Below are 27692 nucleotides of genomic sequence, written 5' to 3'. Positions count from 1 at the left end.
GTCTGGGATACAAAATTTTTTATTTTTATAGGAAATTACAACTTATACCCTTTTGTTTGTTTATGTTCTATTTATAGGCTATGATTTGAAATGTTTGCTTAAACATAGTGAAAATTTCAATTAAAAATTCCACTGTTAAATGGAGGAAGTACTTAAGCTTCTACAGGGTGACACAGAAAAACGGGAACTTTTGAAATGCATAGTGGCAGCCATGTACAGTTGGTAGCACTGCAGAGCAGGGACCTTGAGCTGTAAACAATCTCGCCATTTAGTAATTTAGTAATCAATTGCAAGGCAATCAATGGCAGCTGTGCGAGAATTGTTCAGTAACCGTGTCATCTCAATATTCAGTGACATTCCCTGGCCCTCAAGATCACCGGATTTGTCCGTTTGTGATTTTTTTTCTTGTGGGGCTACCTTAAGAGTCGGGTCTACACGACTCGGCCAAGGACACTGAATGAATTGAAATAAAGAATTCAAGACGAAATTCATGGTATCCCAGCTGAGATGTTGCAGCGATCAAAGGGGAACCTCAACAGCAGATTGGAAGAATGCATACGTACAGGAGCACGCCATTTACAGGACGTAATTTTCAGACATTGATAATTTGGATTACTGTCTCTTAAAAGGCAAGTTTTAGTGGTTCAATTGCTGTGAATAATTTTTTTTTGTTGAATTTTTCTATTTTTATTGGGTTTTTCAAAAGTTCCCATTTTTCTGTGTCACCCTGTATAAGCTAATATTGTTAGCATGCTGATTTCCTACTGTTTAATTAAAAATTTTCACTGTTTTTTGAAAAAAGAACAGTTTTAAAATGAAAGCACATTTACACTGTTTAAATGAAAAAATAAACCACAGCAATGTTTTATATATTGGGTTACTGTAGATTCCGGAAATATGAACAAGCAAAAAAAAAAAAGTACATAAACAACAAAAAAAGTGCACTGAAAAGGAGAGCCCTGAGCTGCTGCAACCATGCGTGCCACCATGCTCCTAGCTTAATCTAGCCTACTTCTGGTAGGCTAGGCACTTTTTATAACTTTTTGGTTAGTACATTAGAAAAATTATTTGTGTTTTGGTAACTTATGCACATTATACAACCCTTTTTTATTATGAAAAGGTTAAGTAAGTGTTGCAGTGGGAGGTTCTGAACGCATTATGGGGATTTTCATTATTTCTTATGGGAAAAATAGTCTTGACTTACAACCAACTTGAGTTACAACCTGCCCTTGCGAACAAATTAAGTTCGTAAGTCACGGGTCCACTGTATTGCGTATTTAAGTTAATCAAATTTATAACGAGTGTCCGGAAATCCACCCGCTGATGTACCATATTTGTGTATATAGTTTCAACACAAAGGTTTAATTTTACCAAACCTCTCCGCAATCACTTCCTGGTTTCCACCAAAAATGCCGGTAGTCTCAAATTCTCGCCGATAAACATGATAAATATACCTGAAGAGACACTTTTAAGGAAATTTAGAAAATTTTGGTTGGAGAAGGGTGTTGGCTTAAATACCGGTCATCTGCAAATACATGTAATTTAGTAGGTAGAAATGGGGGTCGGCTTATATACCGAGTCATTCTTATTCCGGGATCTACGGTAATCCCTTAATGACCGTCAAACTTTGATTAGTTGTTCGAGTAGGGTAAATGGTCTATTGCAGGGGTCTCGAACTCTTGAGGGCCGCAGTGGCTGCAGGTTTTCATTCTAACCATCTCCTTAATTAGTGATCAGTTTTTTGGCTGCTAATGAATTTTTATTGCCTTTGTTTCAATTAACTTGACTTATTTGTATCTTTTTCCTTAATTAGCAGCCGAACAATGAGACATAAAACAAGCTGCCATGTGACCAGCTAACCTGTGCCCATCACACAATATTTGGAAATAAAGAAGGGTGGAGGCCTTAGTAAGGTTAATCCTTAAGATCACCAAAACATTTCGTCAGTGTTCTTAGAAAAAACAGAAAATCAACAGTTTTGGAAATGTCTGCTGTAGCAGAATGAGAGTAGCAACAAGCTGTAGAATTAAATAATGGGTTTAATTAACAGCAAGAATCGGCTTCTCATTAAGAACCTGGTTAGAGTGAAATTGGTTGGAGTTTGAGTAGGACTAATACAAATATATTAATTCATTTTACACCACTTATCTGGGACTGGTTCTGAGGGTAACAGTCTTAGCAGTGAAGCAGATACATTCATTTCCCCAGCTACATTTGCCAGCTTGTACTATGGGACTCTTCCAGCAAGCCAGGAGTCTTTCCTGTGGTCTCCTTCCGGCGTCCAGGAAGCATCTGTATCACATGCCTGAACCACCTCAGTTGACTCCTCTTAATGTGGAGAGTCAGTGGCTTTACTGCTAGCCACTGATGGATGTCTGCATTTCTCACCTTAACTCTAACGTAGATCCAAGCCACCCTGTGGCATAAGCGCATTTCAGCTGTTTGTATTCGTGATCTTGTCCTTTTGGTCCTTACTCAAAGCTAATGATCACAGGTGAGGTAGCAACGTTGATTAATCAGTAAATTGAGAACTTCTTGCTTAAACTTCTCCACTTGAGACACTAACTTGCCTCCCACTCAGAGAGGAAAATCCACCTTTTTCTTACTGAGGACCTTGGCCTCAGGATTGTAAGTGCTGATTCTCATCCCTGCCACTTCACACTCTGTTGCAAACTATCCCAGTGTGTGCTGGAGTTCACAGCCTGATCAAGCCAACAGGACCCTTTTATCTGTAAAATCAGTAATGCCATTCTGTGGCCTTCAAACTGGACACCCTCCCATCTCTGAATGCACCTTGATATCCTGTTAATGAAAATAACAACTGGGATAGTAGATGAAGCCCAGCCCCGGTGGAGTCCCACAGCCACTGAGACAGTTGCTGATATTTTTCCAAGTATGCCAGTACAGCTCTCACTGTGTTTATACAGGGAATTAATACCCTTTATTGGGGCCCAAGAACCCTTTACTCTCCCAGCAACAAAACCCCCACCCCAATCCCAAATCCCTTAAGGAACATGGCCATATGCCTTCCCTAAATCCATAAAACACATGAAGGCCACTTGGGTATACTCCCATGCCCTTTCCAGGATTCTCATAAGGATAAAGAGCTGGTCCACTGTTCTGCTGTCTGGACAAAATCCAATTTGCTCCTCCTGGATCTGAGGTTTCATGACTGGGAACCTTTCCAGTTCCTTGGCATAATCTATTCTAGGTAAGTTAAGGAGTTGGGGGGAACCACCATCCCAGTTTGCCACTCTAGGGTCACTGCTTCCAACAACCACACAACACTGAATAGGCGTGTCGGCCATGACAGCCCAGCAATTTCCAGAGCCTGCAGAGTCACTTAACTACCTCAGTGACCTCTTTTAGGGAAATGGGCATCGATCCTCCATCAGCTTCTGGCTCTGCTTCCTCTGCAGACGGGCTTGTCTGCCAGGTTCAGGTGCTCTTCAGAGTATTCCTTGCTAATTACAAATATATGTAAAATTTAATTAGAATTGACCTAAATCTAAAATAAAAACTCTTACTTCTGTAGCTGTATATCTTTCTTGCAGGTTTCATTATCACTTTTTTGTGAGGCATGTTTTCAGTCAATAATGATACCAAACTTTCCAAATGCACCAGATTTAACTTGGATTTGATTATTAATTGTTTGATATTTTCCAGTATCTAATACTGCTTTTGTGTCAAATATGGTTGTGTTTCTAAAATGATCATGGAAATGCCTGACTAAACATTCAAGTGGCTTTCTTATTAAAAACTAGCATGAAGGGCTTTCCTTTTCTTCTGAACCATGTAGACTCAGTTAGAAGTGTCTCCTAGCTTAAAGCATCAGTATGAAATTGGCTGCAGTGGTATCAGAGAGAAGAGGGAAAAAAACTAATTATAAAAACAATATGTTATTGCACTATATTCTTTTTTCCCTATGTTGATCACTTTTTTAAAAAAAACCTTATACTGCATACAACCCTTCAAAACACTAACAATTATAAAATGTACCTGTTTGTCACAGTTTTTTTTTGGTACTACCCACTTGTTTCTGTCCCAACATGTAACTGTAACAGCAACATTCAAAAGAAAAAAAATATTTCTCAGGTAGTCTCTTAAGTAATGTTGCAATATTATAACATTGCTTATTTTAGCACTGCGTAAAATTTTAAATAACTAACTTATTGCAGACCCTCTTATATGATAGCCATGTCTGACACTCTGTTCACTGAAACAACTTGACTCCCAGTGGCAAATTTGTGAACTTGTCTATCTTAAAGCAGGCATTCTGTGCAACTTCAACTACAAATTAGTTTACAGTTTTAATTTTACCATGAGAGTGGTTACTTCAACTTGTATTGTTTTAGATTTTTTATTTTACTCATACAACACCTGTTTTTGACAGAAAAACAGTGAAACACACTGAAGCAGATACTCCTTGCTTTTGGACACTGAAGTGAGTGTAGTCAGATTATAGGCTGGATGGCTGTGGCTCTGTGCCATTTTTCAAGAACCTCACTCACAGTAGCTCAGTTCACCTGCTCTTGAAATAGAAATGTATAAGTGATGTGATGTTCATGTCTGTAAAAGTAAAAAATAAAAACCAACTTGTCATATTTAAAAATGTATGAAAGATAGCTCTATCGCACTTTATGCTAAATTGACTAAACAAGTCTCAGAATGCACCTGAATCTTAGGCCTTGCTAATGGATCTGCTTAAATGCTTTTGGGTAATGCATTTATAAATATTGGTATAAAGATTGAGTAATTTACAATAAACCTCTTTCTTTTTACATTTATAAAGATTTACAGTGGGTACGGAAAGTATTCAGACTCCCTTCAATTTTTCACTCTGTTATATCGCAGCCATTAGCTAAAATCATTTAAATAATTTTTTTCCCTCATTAATGTACACACAGCACCCCATATTGACAGAAAAAAAATAATTTTTGAAATTGCTGCAGATTTATTATTATTCCTCCTTGCAGATCTTCTCCAGTTCTGTCAGGTTGGATGGTAAATGTTGGTGGACAGCCATTTTTAGGTCTCTCCAGAGATGCTCAATTGGGTTTAAGTCAGTGCTCTGGCTGGGCCATTCAAGAACAGTCACAGAGTTGTTGTGAAGCCACTCCTTCATCATTTTAGCTGTGTGCTTAGGGTCATTGTCTTGTTGGAAGGTAAACCTTCGGCCCAGTCTGAGGTCCTTAGCACTCTGGAGAAGGTTTTTGTCCAGGATATCCCTGTACTTGGCCACATTCATCTTTCCCTCAATTGCAACCAGTCGTCCTGTCCCTGCTGCTGAAAAACACCCCTACAGCATGATGCTGCCACCGCCATGCTTCACTGTGGGGACTGTATTGGACAAGTGATGAGCAGTGCCTGGTTGTCTCCACACATACCGCTTAGAATTAAGGCCAAAAAGTTCTATCTTGGTCTCATCAGACCAGAGAATCTTATTTCTCACCATCTCAGAGTCCTTCAGGTGTCTTTTAGCCAACTCCATGCGGGCTGTCATGTGTCTTTCACTGAGGAGAGGCTTCCGACAGGCCACTCTGCCATGAAGCCCTGACTGGTGGGGAGGGCTGCAGTGATGGTTGACTTTGTACAACCTTCTCCCATCTCCTGACTGCATCTCTGGAGCTCAGCTAAAGTGTTCTTTGGGTTCTTTTTTACCTCTCTCACCAAGGGTCTTCTCCCCTGGTAGCTCAGCTTGGCCGGACGGCCAGCTCTAGGAAGGGTTCTGGTCGTCCCAACCGTCTTCCATTTAAGGATTATGGAGGCCACTGTGCTCTTGGGAACCTTAAGTGCAGCAGAATTTTTTTGTAACCTTGGCCAGATCTGTGCCTTGCCACAATTCTGTCTCTGAGCTCTTCAGGCAGTTCCTTTGACCTCATGATTCTCATTTGCTCGGACATGCATTGTGAGCTGTAAGGTCTTATATAGACAGGTGTGTGGCTTTCCTAATCAAGTCCAATCAGTATAATCAAACACAGCTGGACTCAAATGAAGGTGATCTCAAGGATGATCAGAAGAAATGGAAAGCACCTGAGTTAAATACTATATATGAGTGTCACAGCAAAGGGTCTGAATACTTAGGACCATGTGATATTTCAGTTTTTCTTTTTTAATAAATCTGCAGCAAATTCAAAAAAATCTTTTTTTTGTCTGTCAATATGGGGTGCTGTGTGTACATTAATGAGGAAAAAAATTAATTTAAATGATTTTAGCAAATGGCTGCAATATAACAAAGAGTGAAAAATTGAAGGGGGTCTGAATACTTTCCGTACACTATTGAACTGCTGAGTCCGTTTGTCTTAATTCAAGCCAAAGTTGCTGTGCCCAGTGTTTGCTTATTAGTTCTGTGCTATAGATTGATTTAAATTAACATTTGTTGTAAATGTTTTTACAGAATTGCCTTGCTAGTGAAACAAAAATTCTAATCCCTCAAAATTAGACTGCCTTAGCAACTCTGTCTATTAATTTTTTGTTTTCTTTCAGGCAGCAGATACGCTTGCTGTCAGGCAAAAGAGGCGCATCTACGACATTACCAATGTTCTGGAGGGAATTGGCCTGATTGAGAAAAAGTCCAAAAACAGCATCCAGTGGAAGTTAGTGGTGTTTCTGCTTTATTTTTTGCCTACATTTCAAAGTTGTGTATGCGTGCACATGCTACCTGTGGTGGTCTGGCACCTTGTCTATTGTTGGTCTCCTGCTTTGCCCTGATATTTCTAGCCTTTCATGATAGGCTATAACCCCCAAGACCCAGAACAAATTCAGAAGGTTTGACTATCTCTTGGGCGGCACGGTGGCGCAGTGGTATCGCTGGTGCCTCGCAGTTAGGAGACCCGGGTTCGCTTCCCAGGTCCTCCCTGCGTGGAGTTTGCATGTTCTCCCCGTGTCTGTGTGGGTTTCCTCCGGGCGCTCCGGTTTCCTCCCACAGTCCAACGACATGCTGGTTAGGTGGATTGGCCATTCTAAATTGGCCCTAGTGTGTATTTGGTGTGTGGGTGTGTTTGTGTGTGTCCTGCGGTGCCCAGGATTGGTTCCTGCCTTGTGCCCTGTGTTGGCTGGGATTGGCTCCAGCAGATCCCCGTGACCCTGTGTTCGGATTCAGCGGGTTGGAAAATGTTAAACTGAGTATTGATTCTGTTGGTGTGTTGCATTTTCTTCTCCTTGCATTCAACTTCAGTGCCTTACTGCTGATACAGGTAGTCATTTGATGTGCTAATTTTCTTCAGGCTTGTACAATTTATTGTTTATGTTTGATGAAAACTTTTCTTTTTCTTTCTCAGAGGAGTTGGTCCTGGTTGTAACACCAGGGAAATTGCAGACAAGCTTATTGATTTGAAGGCAGAGCTAGAAGATCTTGAAAGGCGAGAGCATGAGCTTGACCAGCAGAGGGTTTGGGTACAACAGAGTATCAAGAATGTCACAGATGACATCCAGAACAGTAGATATCCTTTAAAAAAATTGCATTTCTTCCACTTCTAGGTAGTTTCCCGTGAAGTATAGTGACAGAAAGTTTTACAACTTTTAGATTATTTAATTTGCTCATTAAAAAAGTAAATAAAAAGAGTAGAAATAAAAAATAACACTATCTGTGTATCTTAAAGCAACATTTTGTTTTAAAAACTGTAACATTTAGATCAGGTGTTAAAGGATTGTTTGACATTTTTCAAATATAAGTTATGTCTTTACAATAATGGTAGACCTTAGTTTACCATATGAAACTGCATTTAAAAGTGAATTGCATTTTATAATTTTTTTTTTTTTTTAAGTACTACTCCTTAATCGCGTTTTATAATGGAGCAAATTGGTATTGGTGTCCCTTTGTACAGAAAAGCCTTAAAACTTACCAAATATGGCCACATTGAAGTAGCAAAGGTTTCATTTTAAGAAAATGTACTTTCACATTTCTGAGGCATGCTTGTGACAACAGAAGTAAACTGAAAATACATTTTATCACAGAATCTTGGTGCTGGTTTCTCAAGGTATGAATAGGTTTCTTGCTCACGGAACCCCCCCGCCCTTTGCATTCTGAGTTATTATTTTACAAGAGGCAGCATGGTGAAAAGAGCACATATGAGATTCATTGTAATTTTTACTACCAATACCATAAAAAAAGCAGAATATAAAATAGGCAAAGTATGTAATAGAGCAGAGCGCCACAAACCAATTATCAGGTTTTTTTTTTTTATTATCAAGTGCATAAGTCACTGTTGCTGAGGATATGGTAATAAAAGAACTAAGTAGAATGTTTTTGACTAAGTAAATTCACTGATACTTATACCACTCATTTGGTACATAGGGAGAACATATGAACTCTGTGCTGCTTTGCGACAGGGATGGCATCTTTGTGCTACCATACTGCATATGTTGAAACGTGTACTGAACTTACTAATTAAACTTGTGTGCCCAAGTGTGTGTGTGTTTCCCTAATGATGGGTTGATGCCCTGTCCAACTCCTATCAGTGCCCTGTGATTGTTGAGATATGCTCCTGCTGTCCTGCGACCCAAGCATGTTTTGGATGATGGGTGTTTTATTATTATAATTATGCCCATAGCAGAGAGAAAATGTATGAGTAGATTAATGGTAGGAAGATATTGAGAACATCAATTAATTGAAAAATTAATGTATCTAGTACGTTTTTTTCCCCCCTTCACAAAGGGATGCCAGTACTATAAGCTAACTTATAAAATTCAATTCAAGAGCAGTCTTTTTTTTTTTATGGAAAAAAACTTCTTAAATGTATGCTATAATTTATTTTTAGAGTGCAGTTTTATATGACAAACTAGCATATTCCATGATTGTGAAGAAATAAATTTGACCTGAAAGATACCAACATTAACCTTTAAAACTCTAAACTTCTGTATCTTTTTTATTATTAACTGATTTCAGCTTATTGATCTAAAGTATTTTTTAAATCTTCAAGTACCTTCTTATGTACTTACATCTTAATTTTAAATTGCTAGGCTATCATTTTGCTTTTATTTGATCACAATTTTAGGTTAAATTGCACTCAGTCATACAACAGCAAGAATTGTATGTAAACAACTTAAAAGCTTATGGATAAGATGCAGCAGTGTCAGTTTAATCTGTGCAGTTAATCCTTAATATGTTTGAAACATTATCTTATGTAACCCATGAAGATATCTGCAGCTGCTTTAAAGGTAAATATTTAATAATTTATATCATTGTCAGTTTTACTTTTTTACCGGTCTGATTGGTGGACAATTTTGGAATATTAAAACTTCAATAATATCACCATCTCTAAGTGATGGAATTCCCTATTTGGAATTTCCCTATCATAGCTGTACTAAATAATTTTTAAACTAATTAAATGTATCAGGTTGTACATTTACTTGCAACAGTTTCTTCAGTTGATTCTGAATTGTATTGCTATTTCTAATTTTCTTCCTGTAGTATATTATTAAAATAGCAATTTTTGTTGTAGGTGACACACTTCTTGCAATCCGGGCACCCTCAGGTACACAGCTAGAGGTTCCAGTTCCAGAGGGAGTAAGTTAATAAAATTATATAGACTATGATGTTTGAAAAATTACTAGGCTATTAAGACTGCTTATTTTATTACTATCAGTTTTTAAAGCCAACAAGTAATGGTATTTTCAGTACAGCTTGAAAGTGCTTTTTGATAAATTATCATTATCATCTTCTGATATTACATTCCACAAATATTCATTGTGCCAGAGCGTATAGTTTCATCTTGACCCAATTTTCCCATCATCATCACATAAAATGAGTCTGCTTCATGGTTTTGTTCACTTGGTCCCCTTGCACATGCAGATCCCTAGAAATTCCCAATTAGACTATCCAAATGATTTAACGTTTTTTTTGGGGTCATGTGCATTCATAAACACAATCCTGGATTATGGCCAGGAAACCTAAAAAACAGACAAAATGCGCAAACAAAAAGAAAATGTATAAGTGAACAACAGTTTTTTTTTTTTTTGTTGTTTTTTGTTTTGTTTTTTTAAGAGTACCTTCCATAATGTTTCGGTCAAAGACGCCTTTTCAAAGAAGCCATTAGAAGGCTGAAAAACAAAAATAAAACCATTAGAGACATTGGTTAAACTTTAGAATTACCTAAATCAACTGTCTGGAATATCATTAAGAAGAAAGAATACACTGGTGAGCTCATAATCGCAAAGGGAGTGGCACCAAGAAGACCTCCACTGCTGAAGACAGAAGAATCCTCACTCTGGTAATGAAAAAGCATCAAAACTGTCAGACAGATCAGAAAGTCTTCAGGAGTCAAATGTGGATGTGTCAGAGACTAATATCAGCAGAAGACTTCATGAATAGGAATACTGATGGCACACTGCAAGATATAAACCATTAGTTAGCCACGAAAACCGGATGACCAGATAATAGTTTGCAAAAAAGTACTTATTACCTTAGTTTTTAAATATGGTGGTTTGGGGGTGTTACGGCTTGGGCTTGTATAGCTGCCACAGTAATTTATCTTCATGGATGATGTAATTGCTGACAGCAGTTTAACTGTGAATTCTGAGTGTAAGAGCCAATCTTCAAAAGTTAAAATTTTTGAGTTAAACTAATATAAATGTTTGCTTAATTTGAATAGAATATACATTTCTTTCATAGCTAATGGTATAGTCCTTTTCCCCTATAAGACAGTAAAAGTTAAAATCTTCTTGCTATAACTGAGATACAGTGTGATAATAGCTCAGATGTTGTGTTTAGAACAGGTCACAGTAAAGACGGACTTGAAAGACCCATTTTCAACTCAGAAATGGGATAAGCATACAGTTTTCTGACCGTTTTGAAATGGTTCCGAAATGTTAAGTAAATAGTAACGATTTGAGATGTAACAAGATTTAATTTTTGAACTGAACATTTCTTAACATTAATTTTTTCCTTTTTTTTTTTTGCTATTTTAATTTTCTTTTTTGTGTGAACTGTTTTACTTTGAAAGTTAACTAAACTTTTAAAAACAAAGATATTTTGTCTAGAACTAGAACGTAGAACTCGCACTATAACATGGCGTAAGCACAAAAGCCGAAATGTGCTTACGCACAGAAAAATCCAGATGCAGGAATCTGTGCGTACTCCAACTTCCATGTTCTTCCGCTACATAAATCCCGATCAGCGTGAAAACTAACGCTCGTGCACGCGCTTTATGTAACGCCTCAACTCCTCCCAGAATTACGCCTCATTGAATATGCAAATCAATATAAATCGCCTTTAAGCTCAGCCTTCTGTGATAAGACAATGGGAAAAGCACGGGGAAAATATAAGAATTTCAGCGAATACCAAGTGGAGGCAAAGGAAAAACATACTATTTGTTCAAATAAACCGTGGTATAATCAACAAAAGGAAGTTGATCGAGTGACATAGCGTGTTAGAGAAACCTGAAAGCTCACATTCACAAAATCGCACAGTGCCGGAAATAAAAAAAGAAGTCACATATCAAAGTCACTGTGAAAAGCCGACTTGTAAGCCCGCTGTCTGAGTGTCATATGAAAGCTTATTAGGGTACAGAGGAGAAAGCACGAAATGTCAACTTCAATCGCGATCTTCAATCTAAAGTAGAACATCATAAACTTCATCTTAAAATCGTTTAATTAACCAGTTTCTGAAATCAAATCGTAATTAAAATAGCACATTAAATGCTTTGTTTTGTATTTGATCTTCTATGTGCCTATATGTGTGAATCACTACTTGCTTCTTAAACTGGCTCTCTTCCTCCAACTGGACACAGAGTCCATTACATTTGTGATATTACAGCTCTCTGAATAACTAAAATACTGAGATGTATACGTGATATCATTTTCATGATGACAGGAGATAATGCACGTTATTAAACATGTGTTTCAATTCGATGAAATAATTTATTGCAGCAGTAGTCATGGGTGGATCTAGGCTTGTGGTGGCACTGGGCAGAGGAAGAATCGGTGGCCCGTTTGCCCGCCAATGTCAGCGAGGTAGTTTATGCACGGTGGATGGCCACGTCCGTTGCAGACACTGCATAGCCACCTCGTGCTCATGACACAAGCATTTAACTTTTGCCGAAATTTGACGCCGCGTTTTTAGCTGTGTTATTTTCTTTTTCTGTTTTATATTCAATATATATTGGCGTAGCCGTCACTGCAGTCAGTGCTTTTCTTTCCCCAAGTAACCGATCGCCACACAATCAACTCTGTAATAGAAGTTAAGCCATCTGTAAGCTTAGCGCCGATTCTTCAAAACGTTTAAAGAACATTGAAATATCTTCATAGTACATGTTTAATTATTCTATCCTTAACGGCACTCCCAGTGAAGAATATAGATTATTTAAATGAAGTTAAAGTTTTATCTGTATAATTTAATAAACATATTTTGCTGCATTTCACCTTAAAAATGATATTGTCATCATATGTAAATACGCGCTTTATAAAGTGGCTCAGGTTGTGCGATATTGTAACTGTAGTGCAAGTTTACAGTGGGGTGATTGTACTTCTAAATATAAACAGTTCTAAAAGGAGCAATTGATTGAGTGCATTTAAAATTCTTGGGATTAAACTGTTTCTGAACCGCGAGGTCTGTACAGGAAAGGCTTTAAAACGTTTTGCAGTGGCTGAGACAGCGTGTCCTTGAAGCTGTATACCAATAATTCTCTTTCCGATCAGCTGCTGCTGTGATTCACACTCAGATACAGTGATATAAATACTCGTGCAGTGAGAGAAATATGGAAAAAGATGATCCTCTGTGGCAACTCCTAATGGGAGGAGCTGAAAGAAGAAGAAGAAGAAAAATAAGATGAAGAGGAAGGTGCAGTGAGAGTAACAAGGCTAAAGCAGTTATGGTATTTGGAATACTATGGCTGTTCACTGGACCGTTATATTGTTACAGGTTGATTACAATCAGATGCATTACACTAATAAACAATATGCGGTTAGTTTCGGTGTATTTATAAAGCCGTGTCATGAAAATAATGAGTAATCACACAGGAATAGTACCATTGCTTTGACGCTGGGTGCCGCCAGTCTGCAAAACTGAGCGGAGAACTTGCGTACGACAAGGTATGAGGTACCATGGAAAAGTGCGTGGCTTTACGCCAAGTGTAGGTTTTATACATTACGATTTGAACGTGGAAAAGTTCTTGCGCAACATTTCTGTGCGTACGCACCGTTTATACATGAGGCCCCTGGTGATGTCTATGAATCACAAACTTCAATCAGTCATTAGATGTAAGGGATATACAAAAAAGCATTAAGTACAACTACTTTAATATGCCTACCATTGCTGTGTCCCATACAATTTAGTGCCCTGAAATGTGGGGACCATGTGGAAAAAGTGTTGTCATTTCTACATGCTGTGATCGAAATGTATGCAAATAACCTTAAAGTCTGCAATGTTCACTTAAAATATGTCTGACTTGTTTGATTTGTAATTTCACACTTTGGGGCAGAGGGGTTAATCAAGGACAAATGTCTTTGTCCAAAACATTATGTGGGGCGATGTACAGGCTACATTTATTAACCATTTTCATTCATTTTTTGTTTGTTGTTTATTGTAGTACACAATATTTTAGATGGCAGACAGAAAAACAGTAAATTCTGTACACAGCAGCAAGGATCTGAAGCATGTGTACTCTTCTTAGCAGTTGCATGGAACACTTTTTCAATTAGACTAGCAGTATGTGCCCACTGTTTCACCATTACTTTCCTGGTAAATGAAGCAAGGCTACATCTGGTGTGCACTGTTCTTTCCTCTTGTTTTATACAGAGAGTAGCTTCATTAATTTAAAGATTCATCCACCATCTTGACACATTTCAAATAGCTATCCTTACTATAATCTTTAACAGAACATGCTCAGTCATGTGTTAAATTTATATTGTTTTACCAGAGATTGCTTTGTGTACCACTGAAAGTAAAGGCAAAAAGGGACACTGCCTGTTTCTTGCACATTTGTGATTACATTTTTAAATTACACTTAAAATTATCTTTGATGTGGCATAGCTATAGTGACGGCTAACTAATCTGTAAGTGGTAGTAGAATGTTGGCCACATCACTGGTTAGCCAAGTCAAAGTTTTTTCTTTTTTTTTTGTGTAATTCTTTGTTTGTATCTTGGGTGGGGGCTACTGGAGTTGTTTGTTAAAATGTTTCTTGAGCTCCTGTATACAAATAAAGAGCCATATATTTATATGTCCTTCCTGGTACAGTATCTGTTAGATTTGAGATTGTAAAGCCCTGCAGAGGGCTATCCAGATGTCTTCTAGACATATACAACAGTGAATGGCTTAGATAGAAAATGAAACAGTAAAATTAAAATCAAGTGCTGTATAGCTTCCATAAATACACTAAACGTATTCTCGCTGTTTGTATGTATATGTGTGTGTGTGTGTGTATGTATGTATGTATATGTGTATATATATATATATATATATATAATATAATATAATATACACACACACACACTAGGGGGCTTTGACCCCTGGTTGCTGTCCCCCCAGACACTTTACATGTTTGTGTGTGTAATTAAAATATATATATGTACAGCAATCCCTCGCTATATCGCGCTTCGACTTTCGCGGCTTCACTCTATCACGGATTTTAAATGTAAGCACATCTAAATATATATCACAGATTTTTCGCTGGTTACGCTTTCTCGGACAATGGGTCTTTTAATTTAGGTTACATGCTTCCTCAGTTTGATTGCCCAGTTGATTTCATACAAGGGACGCTATTGGCGGATGGCTTAGAAGCTACCCAATCAGAGCATTTATTACATATTAACTAAAACTCCTCAATGCTATAAGATATGCTTCCCGCGTGGCGCTTGTTTTGTTTGCTTCTCTCTATCTCTCTCACTCTCTCTGCCTGACGGAGGGGGTGTGAGCAGAGGGGCTGTTTACACAGTGGCTGTTTGCCTAGAAGATAGAATGCTCCTCTACAAAATGCCACTTTATCGCGGTGCTTCTGTATACTTAAAAGCACGTATTGATTTTTTGATTGTTTGTTTTTCTTAGCTGAGCGCTCTCTCTGACATTATCTGCTCTTCACGGTGCTCCTTTGAAGATAAGATATGTTTGCATTCTTTTAATTGTGAGAAAGAACTGCCATCTCTGTCTTGTAATGAAGCACAGTTTAAACGTTTGACTAAAGGGTGTTATTTCATGTCTAGAGGGTTCTAATAATGTTAACAGTGTGGGGGAGTTTATAAGGGCTTAAAATATATAAAAATAATCATACAAACATATGGTTTCTACTTCGCGGATTTTCACCTATCGCTGGGGGTCTGGAGCATAACCCCGCGACCGAGGAGGATTACTGTATTTAGAAGGTCGTAAACAGGTTTTCTATGCTCTAACTGCGAAAATATTCGATTTATAAATAAAATATCCTACTTCGCGAAAATTCATTTATTGCGGCAGAGTCTGGAACGAATTAACCGCGATAAACGAGGGTTGACTGTATGTATGTATATATATATATATATATATATATATATACACACACACATATTACACATATATATATCATATATTATATGCCTTTAATTGTGTTTAATTAGGTGAAAATGATTTAAAAATGTGTTATTTTCCTATTATTATAATAGAATTAATATTTTTATTATTCAGAATATTTTCCCTTCTTTTTTACTCCCAATTTTTAATGTTTGTAGATAACTATTTTTTTAATATGTTATTGAAAATAAGAAAGCTAATAAATGTAAAGGCAACATTGGTTTAAATCTTTTTTTATTATTATTATTTTAGCAATAATTCTGATGAGCTTAAAAAAAATTGAAGAATTTATTTTTTGAAGTGAAACAGTGATTTACATACATACCTTTCAGAAACTACCTTACCACAAGCAGTGTATCCAAAAATAGCTTTTCTTTTAGTAAATTGGTTTCTTGCATGTTAGCTTAATTGATATTTCTATATTGAACCTGTGTGAGAATGAGCATGGATTGGTGCATAAGTAGGCTCTGCAATGCTTTGGAACCACTTTCCTGGCTGCTTTTGCTTTATGCCTCGTGCTGCCAACCAGTAGGATATTGAACTGAACTTTGATGGTTTGAGAATGGTTCTTGGTTGCAATACTGACAGAAATATCAGCTAAATAACGTTTACATAATTTTGTTGATATTAAAAGAATTTAGCAGACAACTAATGTCACTTTCAAAATGATACATCAAAATATATTTAGGAATTTGATGCGAAAAGGAAGTTTTCTTGCATGTTTGTTCTAAATGTCCAGTCAGTTTGACCGTCTTACTTAGAATATGTTTTTCATTTCAGGTGCAGAATGGGCAAAAGAAGTACCAAATTCATTTGAAAAGCGCATCTGGACCCATTGAGGTCCTACTTGTAAATAAGGACACCGCGAGCTCACCACCCGTAGTACTGCCAGTGCCACCTCCTGAGGACCTTATTCAGAATCTTCCTCAGGCGCCAGCCACACCAGTTTGTTCCACCTCCCCAAAAAGGACCTCTCTTCCTTCTCATCCTAGCACTCCACAGCAACCATCCACTCCTGCCATCACTGGCCATACATCTCATCAGTCTACACCCATGTCCTCATCTTTAGGATCCTGTAGTGCCGGTAAATACCCAGTATGCTTTTTTCTTACTTGAATGTGGCTCAAATATAATTAAAAAGAGTAGGCTGTAATATCCAATTACAAAATTGTTATTTTTAATAAAGTATTGTTTTGTATTTTGAAATGATTCTTTAGATTTACTTTATTTGCTCTAAAAATATTAAACATGCAATAATTGTTCTTATTTTAATTAGTCCAAGCTGTGTCTGCTACAGATCCTTCTAGCAACGCCAGAAATGAACCTGAGCTTACGCCACCTACAACAGATGCCCCTACCAATCAGACAACCTCTTTAGATACACAACCACTTCAGTCCTCTGCGTCCCTAGACAGCAGCACTAACCTTTCATCTGTGACTCTTGAACCCATTAAATCTGATCCTGCAGAATGTAAGTTCATCAGCTATTCAGAAGATCATTTAATATTTAGTAAGTTACTCAATTAGATTTAGTTTACCATGGTCTGTATGTACTGCTTTGTAAACCTAACGCTTTTACAAAACATACTGGTGTACTATAATTGTATTGTATAAACCAAAATAGTTGTAAAAATTCTGCTACTGCCAGTTCATACTGTTCTAAATTTTTCACTAAATAAAATTAATGTAAACTGATCTGGTAAGTACCTGGCTTATATGAAATTAGCTAAAGTCTTCTAAGCACCACAGCGGTTCTTGGTTTGTTGAGACTGTTTGCTCGGCAGATTGTGTTTAGCTAGAGTAAACCGACTTAAACAGGTAAACAATGCTGCTTAGTATATTGCTTCTTTTCGTTTGATTTGTCTTTGTAGTTTTGCTCCTTCGTTTCTGCATCGGGCACGATGGCGCGACTGTAGTGCTGCTCCCTTGCATTAAGGGGTTCTCGGGTCTACGTTCAGTGTAGAGAAGTTTATGGCAGGTGTGACGAGCCTCCAAAAAACTGGATATTTGAATGGGTATCGCACAGGTTTAACTGAAATATTGTGTAAATGTTGGGTTCATGATCTGGAGGTCGGAGATTCGAACGCAGAATTCAATGGATGTTTTTCTGAGCAGGCTTTCTTTATTGCATGTTTGCTGTGTCTATCGTACGTACTAAACCCCCAGTTCCTAGCCTTTGTCTTTCTCCGTATAACCAATCACCACATGATAAACGTCTTTGTGAAATTAAAACTAGTTATAAACCTAGACCTCAGTTTTCAGAACTTTAAAAACAATTTTCATTATACATGTTTAATTATGCCATCCATTCATGGGTCTAAGTTTATAACTAGTTTTAATTTCACAAATACGTTTATAGTGTGGTGATTGGTTTTGTGCAGAATGAAAAAGGACAGGAACTGGGGGTTTAGTACGTCGGATGGAGACAGGAGTCTAAAAGTAAGAAAAAAGTTGGTTCAATTGAAAAAGCGTTTTCTAAAGCTGAACACTCGAAGGGTTGAGCAATATGCTAGGCTGTTCAATACTGCTTCTTTAGAAGAGTTTGACCCATGACCAGCTGTGGAATTCTGGCTGTCACCTGACAACAGGCACTTCACTCATAAAAACCTGAAAAGTCATCAGCATCCATTTCTGCAGGAACATCAGTCCAGGAACCAAGCAGTTCAGCTCAAGCAGAAATGAACAGCATTCAGCCCATTTTGTCTGAGATGGTAAAGATTCTTGGGGGAGAAGATGTTGCAAGACAAAAGCTGAAGAACATGGCAGAAAATGAATCAGGACAGTGTTCTGTTATGTAACTGTAATATATGAAAAAAAAACTAGTGTAGCTATAATAAAGGCATTGTTTATTAGCCAGTTAAAAGAATCTTTTATATAATGTTCTAGAGCAAGGTGGCAAAATACTACTCACTGAAGGAACTTTTTTCAGTTTTAAAATGAAAGGCAGTTTTGGTATCAATAAAAGAGATCAGAAAAAATAAAAAAAAAACATTTTTCACTTTTGTTATTTGTTTATGGGCAAGTGAATTTAACTGGCGGACAAGTGGATTTTCTAAGTTTACTTGTCCGTGGACAAGTAGAAACAAATTTTATTTCCACACCCCTGATTCTACTGTACGCAATTCTTAGCTTTTTCCCTAAATATAAATAAACCATACAACATGCAGCAGCAACACCAAAACCCCATACTCTTGCAAAACCTTCCACAGATAAGTTTCCTTAATCATAAGGTTTTTCTGCCCAAAGAAACCTATAGATAGGATGTTTTCCATGACACTTCAGATATGTAGAAGAGCAAAAAGTTGGTCCACTGACTCACAGCCGGGACAGAATATCTTCACATTGCTTCTCCTAGGTCCAAGTTTAGATTCTTGGATGTCAGGGAATCTCTATTCTAGTACCATAGCATAAACATTCCTAGGCAGCCATTCTGTTCTTTGCCAACTAGAATATAGGCTCTTGTTCCCTCTTTATAGATGGGGACCACCACCCCAGTTTACAAGTCCCATGGCATTTAACCTGCCTCTGTAAGCAATATCCAATGCTTTTAGGATTTCCAGTCTCATCTTATGCACTCCCTAGGGTTTCCCACTACAGTTTTATAATTATTGCATTTAAGGCAACTGGCGGTGTCTCTCTCTTCAGGCAACAGCATATGCACCAATTCAGGAGATTCTTAATATGCTCTTTCCACCTCTTGAAAAATATCCCCACCATAGATCAGCCCTTCCCTTACTTTCTAAAAATACATTGGTCATAATCCCATACCCTCCCTAAAACTTTTTTGTGGCTGACATATTTCTGCTGTCTTTTCTATCCGCTGGTACCTCTCAAGTCAAATGTGACTCTCCTACAGTAACATTGCACTGAATTACCTTTCTAGTGTCCGTCAATAGGTCTTAGGCCGGAGTTATACTTCACGGGACTCATGCTGCAGCGGACGCTCCTGCTACCCAAGCGTTGTAGTGTTTATACTTGCACGCGTACTTTACGTAAATCTGGAGGAATCCACCAGGTGGCAGTGCGAGATATTATCACGGTGAGAACGTTTGGCTTCTCTGTTTTGTGAATTGCCTAGAACACCTATTAAATTCCGATGACACTTTACAGCAATATCTCTAACAAAAGGATGTTTATTGTTTAAATCCAGCAATCCAGGGATGTGTCCATTCCAGCAAGCATTGAACACAAGTGAGAAACAATCCCTGGACAAGGCCTCAGCTCATCGCAAGGTGAATACAAGCACACACATACACTAGCGTCATTTTAGCGGCACCAAATCCCCAAATCTGCATATCTTTGGAAGGAAACCGGAGCACAGTGTGGAATACAAGCAGAAAATACCAGCAACATAACTCCCTGCGAGACAGCAATGCTACCGCTCCACCATCGTGTCACCCCCATGTGTGTAATTATTCCCCCCATGTGTGTAATTATTAACAGTATTCATTATTTAAACGAAATTATATGTAAAATGTAACATACACACTTTAATGTATTTCATCATGAAAGTGATATCAAGTATAAATCTAAAGATTCTAAATGTGCAGAGAGTTGGAATATCATACATTTAATTTGTTCTGTGTGGTGATCTATTGCTGCTTGCCGCTTCTGTCAGGTCCAAGAAGCTCGTAGCGATTAAAAACTGGGATGACGTTTACGATGGTCTGCTTTAATGATAAAATAAACTACGAGGTTAAAGTGGACATTTCGAGATTAAAGTTGAAATTTCCACTTTAATCACAAAATACACGTTTTCACTGTGTCCTTTATTTTTTTTCTCGGTGGCTCAAATACAGTGCTATATATTATGTTGCTGTTGTGAAGTTGCAAAAAAAAGACTGCAGAAAAGATGGTATGTGAGACTTAAAATTTATCATGTCATTACTATCGGGAATATGAGACGCTTGAATATAAAAGCACCACGAATGCATATGTATGTTGGCATTTTGCTTCACCACATCGAACCACTCATCAAACAGCGAAGCATGCACATCGATCTGCTTAGAGGCTTTCTGTCACATGTAATAGTAAACAGAGACTCTGACGTCACGTTCCAACATTTTGCTGGTACTGCAACTCGCGCACGCATAGCATTAATTTCTGAGGACCTGCTCAGAGGACGCGTGAAATGAACACTGGGAACGCGTGGCAGCCATGATGCGGGCGCGCACGCGTTCTGAGCGTGAAGTATAAACCGGCCCTTAAGGTTGCCCTGTTGTCAGGCACCAATTACTATATGCCCATAGGACTTTGCAACTGCCTTAACTACTGAAGTCTTATGCAGACTCTGTTCAGAATCCATTCCTCTGAAATGCAGATGAATCTCTCTTTTGGAAATAAGAGTTGAACTTATTCCTAAAAGAGGTATCCAGTGATTTACCTAACCCCATCACCACAGGCATTACCTTTCCTTCCTTACTCATTTGTATATTTCAGGTCTGTACAACATGCTTGCCATCCATCTAGATATTTGTCATGTACATGCAAACAATCAATGTTGCAACTTGTGTTGAAGGTTAAGTGGATGAGAACAACAACAACATTTATTTATATAGCACATTTTCATACAAACAGTAGCTCAAAGTGCTTTACATATTAAAGAATAGAAAAATGAAAGACATAATTATAAAAAAATAAATCAACATTAACATCGAATAAGAGTAAGGTTCAATGGCCAGGGGACAGAAAAACAAAAAACTCCAGACGGCTGGAGAAAAAATAAAATCTGTAGGGATTCCAGACCATGAGACCGCCCAGTCCCCTCTGAGAAAGCCACAAACTCCCGGCTGTATAGCATGTAGCTGGAGGGCTGTGGAAGCCAACCCTTAATTGGGTGGTTTAGTTCCAAAGCCAGTTTTGTGCATAAATGTGAGTCCAGCTATGCCCAGCCTGTATTTTTCGCCTTCTGCATATTTTCTTTTTTCTGTCAATGAAGCTACTTTACACATTTCAAAAGCCAGTTTCTATAGCAAGGGTTAGTGTATGTTTGAATCCATTCTGCCTCTGTTTGCTACCTATGTCACCCTGCACATAATTCTTACTCTTCTTTCTTGCACATTGTAAGCCTACATGATAGCTCCACATAGCATTTTTAGGTTGAGCTCAAATGAGCTACTTGGGTCTTGCAGGTACCATGTGCTTATTTACAAAGCTCACTTAAGCTTGGCTCAACGAGTTTATCCTAGTCTCCCTGATATAACTTTGGTCATTAATGAGAGTCATTTATGAATTGCTCATTTTTCTAACCCACTCTCTTTTAACAGGTTCACCATGGTTTCCTCTATGAGGAGCTAAACCCTTAACATGCCAGTGTCAAGGCCAATAAGCCATTATTACCTATTGAAACTTGATCATTAACATCCCAGTGTCACAATTTTAGGAGGGTAACAGGATTTTGAAATATTACATTTTTATTTACCAACTGTGTAAAAGATTGTAATTTGAATGCACATTTATTTCCCTGTCCATATTAGAACTGAGTTATATAAGTGAGGCAAATATGCAAGATGTCCCGTTTCACTATCGGGGATATTAACACGTGTTCAAAATGTAGTAGAATAATATCCCTTTTATCTATTTAAACTCTTTACCCCATCCCTATGTCAAGTGAAGGGTAGGATGGAGAGTGTTACAGTGTTTAGCCCTGCTGCCTCACATCTACATAAAACTGATTTAAAGTCCCAGCCCAGGCACTGCCTATGTGGAGCTTGTACTTGCTTTCTATTTGAACAAAGGTGTCTCCAGGTGTACTGTACACCTCAAAGACATGCTGGGTGCAAGCAGGATAGCCTCCAGCCTTCTACCATTGTATGAGCTGTATCATTAAATTGATGAGTGAAGGATATTTCCCAGAGTTTTTCTATAGCTGGGTCACTTTGTTTTTTTAGGAACTTAAGTTAAATGTAAGAGCCACATTATCAGTCAGACAATGAATATAGTCTAACTTTGCTTCTGGAAAGGGGGTCTTGTTTTGCTGTTTGTGATAAGTAAACCATTCAACTCTTAACAGAAAGCAATGGAAAAAATTTTTATGATTAATACCGGACTTACCTGGCTTTTTGGTTTTTAAAAGAATCCTTGTTTCATGGTCTGTAACATTTGACTGCCTGACTGATTTTTGTGGAGAAAAACAACCACAGACCAAAACGGAATATATGTGACAGCAATAATAAAAGTAGCATTGCTTTATACAAAACTGTAATGTATAGTCATTGATTTATAAAAGTGATAATTATTCAAAGTGTAGGACTATTATAGTGATGAGCTTCAACAAATTGAAAATTTATTTTTTTAAATTGTCAGATGCTGTGTTTCAGGAATCATATGAAGTAATACAATAGAAATGGTGATGCTTTGTTGACATTTTATTATCTGTATTTTCTTGTGTCCTATGATTTTTTCAAAACTTTTTTCTAAGTGTAGAGGAGTACTGATAAAAGAAACAGATGGTTGGCAGAGCGTTAGGAGGGGAAAACGGTTATAGAAATTTCCCCTTAGGGAGAGTTGGTTTATCATATTTAAAGTAATGGCAGGAAGGGTTAGGGGGGATGTATGCACGCAAATGTAGCTCTTTACTGTTATTTTGCAGCTGCATTTTTGAAGTCTCATTAAATGTGTATATTTTGAGCCTGGCTTACTGGCAGTTTATAGAGGAAAGGTAAATAGTATTAGATTTGTGAGCACTTAGTTGTTAGCTACACTTTATTTGCGCTTCAAGATCTTTCTGAACATTGGACACTTTCTAAGTTTTGTGATAATAACAACACTTAATAACATTAACATTTGTTTGTTTAGCAGATGTTTTTTTTCCAAAGTGACTTATAACAGAGGTAAACATAATCAATTAACATTAGGCTAGGACCTGTTTCTTCAGCAAGTGTAATAGGACAGATGACAAATGTTGATTGTCACAAGTAAAAAGAGGTAATAACTAATAATTTATAATCTTAGATTATAATCGGTAAAGCAATTAAACTTAAATAATATATTAACTAACAATATAAAAGATCACAGAGCAACTTTTTTTTTTCTTCTATTCAATCAATTAGATAGGTATTTACAAAAAAGATGGGTCTTCAGTTGGTTCTTAAATACTTTGAGGGAGTCTGTAGTACAGATGGAGGCAGGAAGCTTCACCAACTGGGAACTATGCAGGAGAAGAGTCTGAATTGAGAGTTGATAGCACACAGAGGTGGCGTCACCAGATGCTGTTCACTGGCAGACCTGAGTTGGCGAGAAGGAGCATAGCGCCTCACCAGTGTCCCCACATACATGGATGCTGACCCACTAACTATTCTGTAGACAGGCATCAGGGATTTGAACTTCATGTGTGCTGGTACAGGGAGCCAGTGTAGTGTCCTGAAGAGAGGAGTGATATGTGCCCATCTCGGCTTGTTAAACAGAAGACGAGATGCTGCATTCTGGATCATATGCAGCAGCTTGATATTGCATGCGGATAGTTGTGCCAGAAGCGAGTTACAGTAGTCCAGACAGAACAAAATCAGAGCCGGGATCAGAAATTGTGCTGCATTCTCTGTCAGATAAGGTCTGATCTTGCAGATATTGTATAGCGTGAACCTGGATGAACGAGAGACAGTAGAAATGTGATCAGAAAAAGATAGCTGTTCATCAATCTCCACCTCAAGGTTACGTATCAAGTTGGCAAGTATTAGCAACAGTGAGCCAAGCAATACAGAGATGTGGAGTTGGACCGATTGGCTGGCAGGGATCACAAGAAGCTCAGGTTTTGCCACGTTGAGCTGTAGATTGTGGTCCTTCATCCAGGTGAAGATATCGGTAAGACATGAACAGACTCTAGCTGATGACGTAATGTCCTTCAGAGAGAACAGCAGGTACTGTTGTGTTTCATCAGCATAGCAATTATAAGTGAACCAATGGGATTGGATAATTGAGCCCAGTAAGGTAATGTACAGAGAGAAAGTTGGAGGGACCCAGCACTGATCCTTGGGGTACACCTGTGCATATATGGTGTGCCTTTGACAGCTCTCCTCACCAGGACACGCTTTAGGATGTTCCTGAGATGTAGGACGTCTTGAGAAGATATTCAGTGATGCCAGTGTCAGAGAGTGTGTGGCAAGAAGGATGTTATGGTTAACTGTGTCAAAGGCAGGACCGATGACATGTTGGTAGCTCTAAAAAGTCGTACAGTTTTCTGAGTTTTTTTTTTATTTTTGGGAAGTGTGGTTATCAAAGCATTTTTAAAGATTGTCAGGAGTGTGTAATTGCAGGAATAAGTGAGGGGGAGATGGCCTGAAGGAGATCTAAGAGCAGAGGGTCAAGTGGACAGGTAGTGGGTTGATTGAGGACAAAGTTGGAAATGTCAGAGACAGGGACTGGAGAGAATGCGGAGAAAGTTGGGTAATGTTTGGAAGGAGGCATAATGGGTGGCGGCGAGGGTGTGAACTGACTGCTGATGGCAGCCACCCTATTCCTGAACAATGGTGACGGATTCATCAGCAGATGTGGATGTTTGGGGTGATTGGATTAAGAAGGGAAGGGAATGTGGAGAACTGTGAGTGTGTGTCAAGAGTACTGTTAATTCTAGTCTGGTAGAACTTTATCTTATCATTGATGGCAGATGAAAAAGATGTAAGAACGGATTGATATTTAACCATTTCTTTCTGAGCCTTTGACTTCCTCCATTTCCTTTCAGCTGCCCTGAGGTCAGTCCTTTGATTGCGGAGTGTTTCTGAAAGCCAGGGACAGGAGGCTCTCCCACGTGGAGAGTCCAGCAGAGGGTGTCTCTAGTGGTGTTGGTGTCAAGAAAGGAGAAGTAGTCAGGAAGAGGGAGAGCAGAGGAGAAATTGGTTAGAGAGAGGGGAATGGAGGTGTTGGCAGAAGGTTACAGTGCTGGGAGGAGAAGAGTGAGAAGAGGGAAGCAGCAGAGAGAACTGAATGAAAAAGTGGTCAGACGTGTAGAGGAGTAACAGGTGCATTTGTGGGAGTGCAGGAGGGAACAAGGTCAAACAATATGGCAGCCTTGTGAGTTGGTGGGGTGTGGAGCTGTATGATGCTGAAGTAAGAAAGAAGAACAAGAAAGTCTGCAGCAGGAGGGCTGTCCAGGTGGATGTTCAGGTCCGCAAGAATTAGAAGTAGGCTGCCATCATCTGGGAGAGAAGAGAGCAGTTCATCTACCTCATCAAGTAAGATCCTAAGCAAACCTGGAGGATGATAAACAACAGCAATGTGGTCATGTTAATTGGAAAAGAGACAATAATAGAATGATATTCAAAAGTAGTGAAACTGCTTACATTACCCAGAGAGGTGAATTTCCAGCTCTTAGATGTAAGAATATCTGTCCCAAGAGGTGGAGAAATTGAAAGCAGAGAAAAGAAGTTTGGGTTTTACAGTGTTTTCCGGTGGAATCTTTGTCCCTGTCAGAGTAACCACTTGGAGACCCCTTTGAGTGGCGAAAGCTGGAATAATGTCTGCTTTGTTGACGGCAGACTGGCAGTTCCACACGCCAAAGGAGAAGAGAGTACCCAGAAGTGGTGGCTTGAGACAGAGGACAAAGGTTGTTTGGGTTACTCCCTCTCCTGCTAAAGGGTATAGAGAAAGGTCTTGTGTTAATAATGGGAATGTGTTGTTGACACATGTTGAAGAAATTGATAGGAAAACAAAAGGACATTAATTTGACTAAGTAGAGAGGCAGTTTTACAAAAGGAGGGCTGATGCTTGCTCAACAGCACCCTAAGCCTCCTTAAGTAGGGAGCAGCAGTGAGCACAGTTGAGAGCCACAAAGCATGGGGTGGCACTTGTTAAACAGATCGAAACTAGGCAGTAGTGGGCAACCAAACCAAGACACGGGTGGATTGTTAGATTTAAAACACAAAGCAGTAAAATCAACTTTATAACGATATGAAAAGCATAAGTACAATCGCTAAAAGAAACCCAAACTTGAAAACTTCTCCCAAAACAGATGTCTAGGAACCCAGAAGTTACTTGCCATAATGAGTAACAAGGTCTTCCAACTTAAATTTATTTATTTAGATATGAATTGTTTGTGATCCTTGCATCAGCTTAAATCAGGATCTTTTCTTTCAATCTCATCATATTAACCACATTATGAATGTAAAATGAAATCTTTCCCAAATTATTGCATCTGCAGTTACTTGACTTTCAAACATACTCAAGTAGTTCATTTTTCTTGTATTCTTTAATAATTAATTTATATCGGAATTAGTGATCCAGTTAACATTAAAACTGTTTAATTTGTTCAATTTCAAAACTGCTAAATTCAAAACAATTTGGGGAAAGCAAAGCTTACGTTGGTACTATTGACATCAAACTAGATTCCCCCACTGAATGACATGCTAGCCTATGGCATAGTGCTCTCCTTCACACACCCACACTTACTCATTCAAGGTGTTTTCATAGTTTATGATCACCTAAACTTGCATCTTTTTGAAATATGGGAGAAAACAAACTGGAGTATCCAGTGAAGATTAGTTAAAAAGTGTATTCCTACTAATTTTTCATAATAATATTTAAATTGATAACTATAGTCTAAACTATTAAAGGATCAAGTATTTCTTTAGTCTAGCAATATACACCTTTGTTAAATTTACAGTAAGATCAACAGTATTATAACCTTCGATGACTCTGTTTGACGTCACTTCATACTGTTAATTGATCTTGGTGTTTACTGAAATGGGTTGCTTTAGCTCTTGATCTGTTATAGTATCTTTGCACTTTGATCTCCCAGACTGCTCAGTCCTCATCTGTAATTCTCAATTTGACCCCGAGCAAGTCACTTAACCTGTCTGCGCTCCCAATGTCAAAAATTCCTATCAATAGTGGTATTGTAACCTGATCTTGAGTCATCTTATATGGTTGTGAGGCCTTGTCACATGCCTAAAGGGTTCCTTAGCCAAACAAAGAGTGGCACTCGGTTCTGTTAAAAAAGGACTCACACAAGCATTCATGCTTTTCCACTTAGTTGTACTGGCTAATTTTAGAGTTGTCATTTAATCTAAAGTATACGATTATAACATTCCCAAACCCATGTAATACAGTTAGGTGTTGGGGGAGAGGAGTCAATTGTAAACTGTGTACATATTCAAATATAGAATATTCAAAACAAGCAATTGTCAGAAGTAATCTAGGCTAAAATAACCGATAAATAAAAAGGACAAATGGAGTTACAGAGAAAAAAAAAACAAAGTTAGAAATAGTTATATATAACTATAT

General features: G+C 38.1%; 1 protein-coding gene across 1 annotated transcript in view; it reads left to right on the top strand.

Moving 5' to 3' along the window:
- The window catches only part of e2f4 (E2F transcription factor 4), a 69491-nt gene that overhangs the window by 31499 nt on the left and 10300 nt on the right, over positions 1–27692 (top strand). The window contains exons 2-7 of the mRNA XM_039763229.1: positions 6487–6596; positions 7281–7442; positions 9116–9159; positions 9444–9508; positions 16260–16563; positions 16756–16950. Of these exons, the coding sequence (XP_039619163.1) occupies positions 6487–6596; positions 7281–7442; positions 9116–9159; positions 9444–9508; positions 16260–16563; positions 16756–16950 (880 nt within the window). The remainder of the gene's footprint in view (positions 1–6486; positions 6597–7280; positions 7443–9115; positions 9160–9443; positions 9509–16259; positions 16564–16755; positions 16951–27692) is intronic.

This window comes from Polypterus senegalus, chromosome 9 (assembly GCF_016835505.1).
Source record: "Polypterus senegalus isolate Bchr_013 chromosome 9, ASM1683550v1, whole genome shotgun sequence".
In the NCBI taxonomy this organism is placed as follows: Eukaryota; Metazoa; Chordata; class Cladistia; order Polypteriformes; family Polypteridae; genus Polypterus; species Polypterus senegalus.
This window is presented reverse-complemented; position numbering and strand designations above follow the sequence as displayed.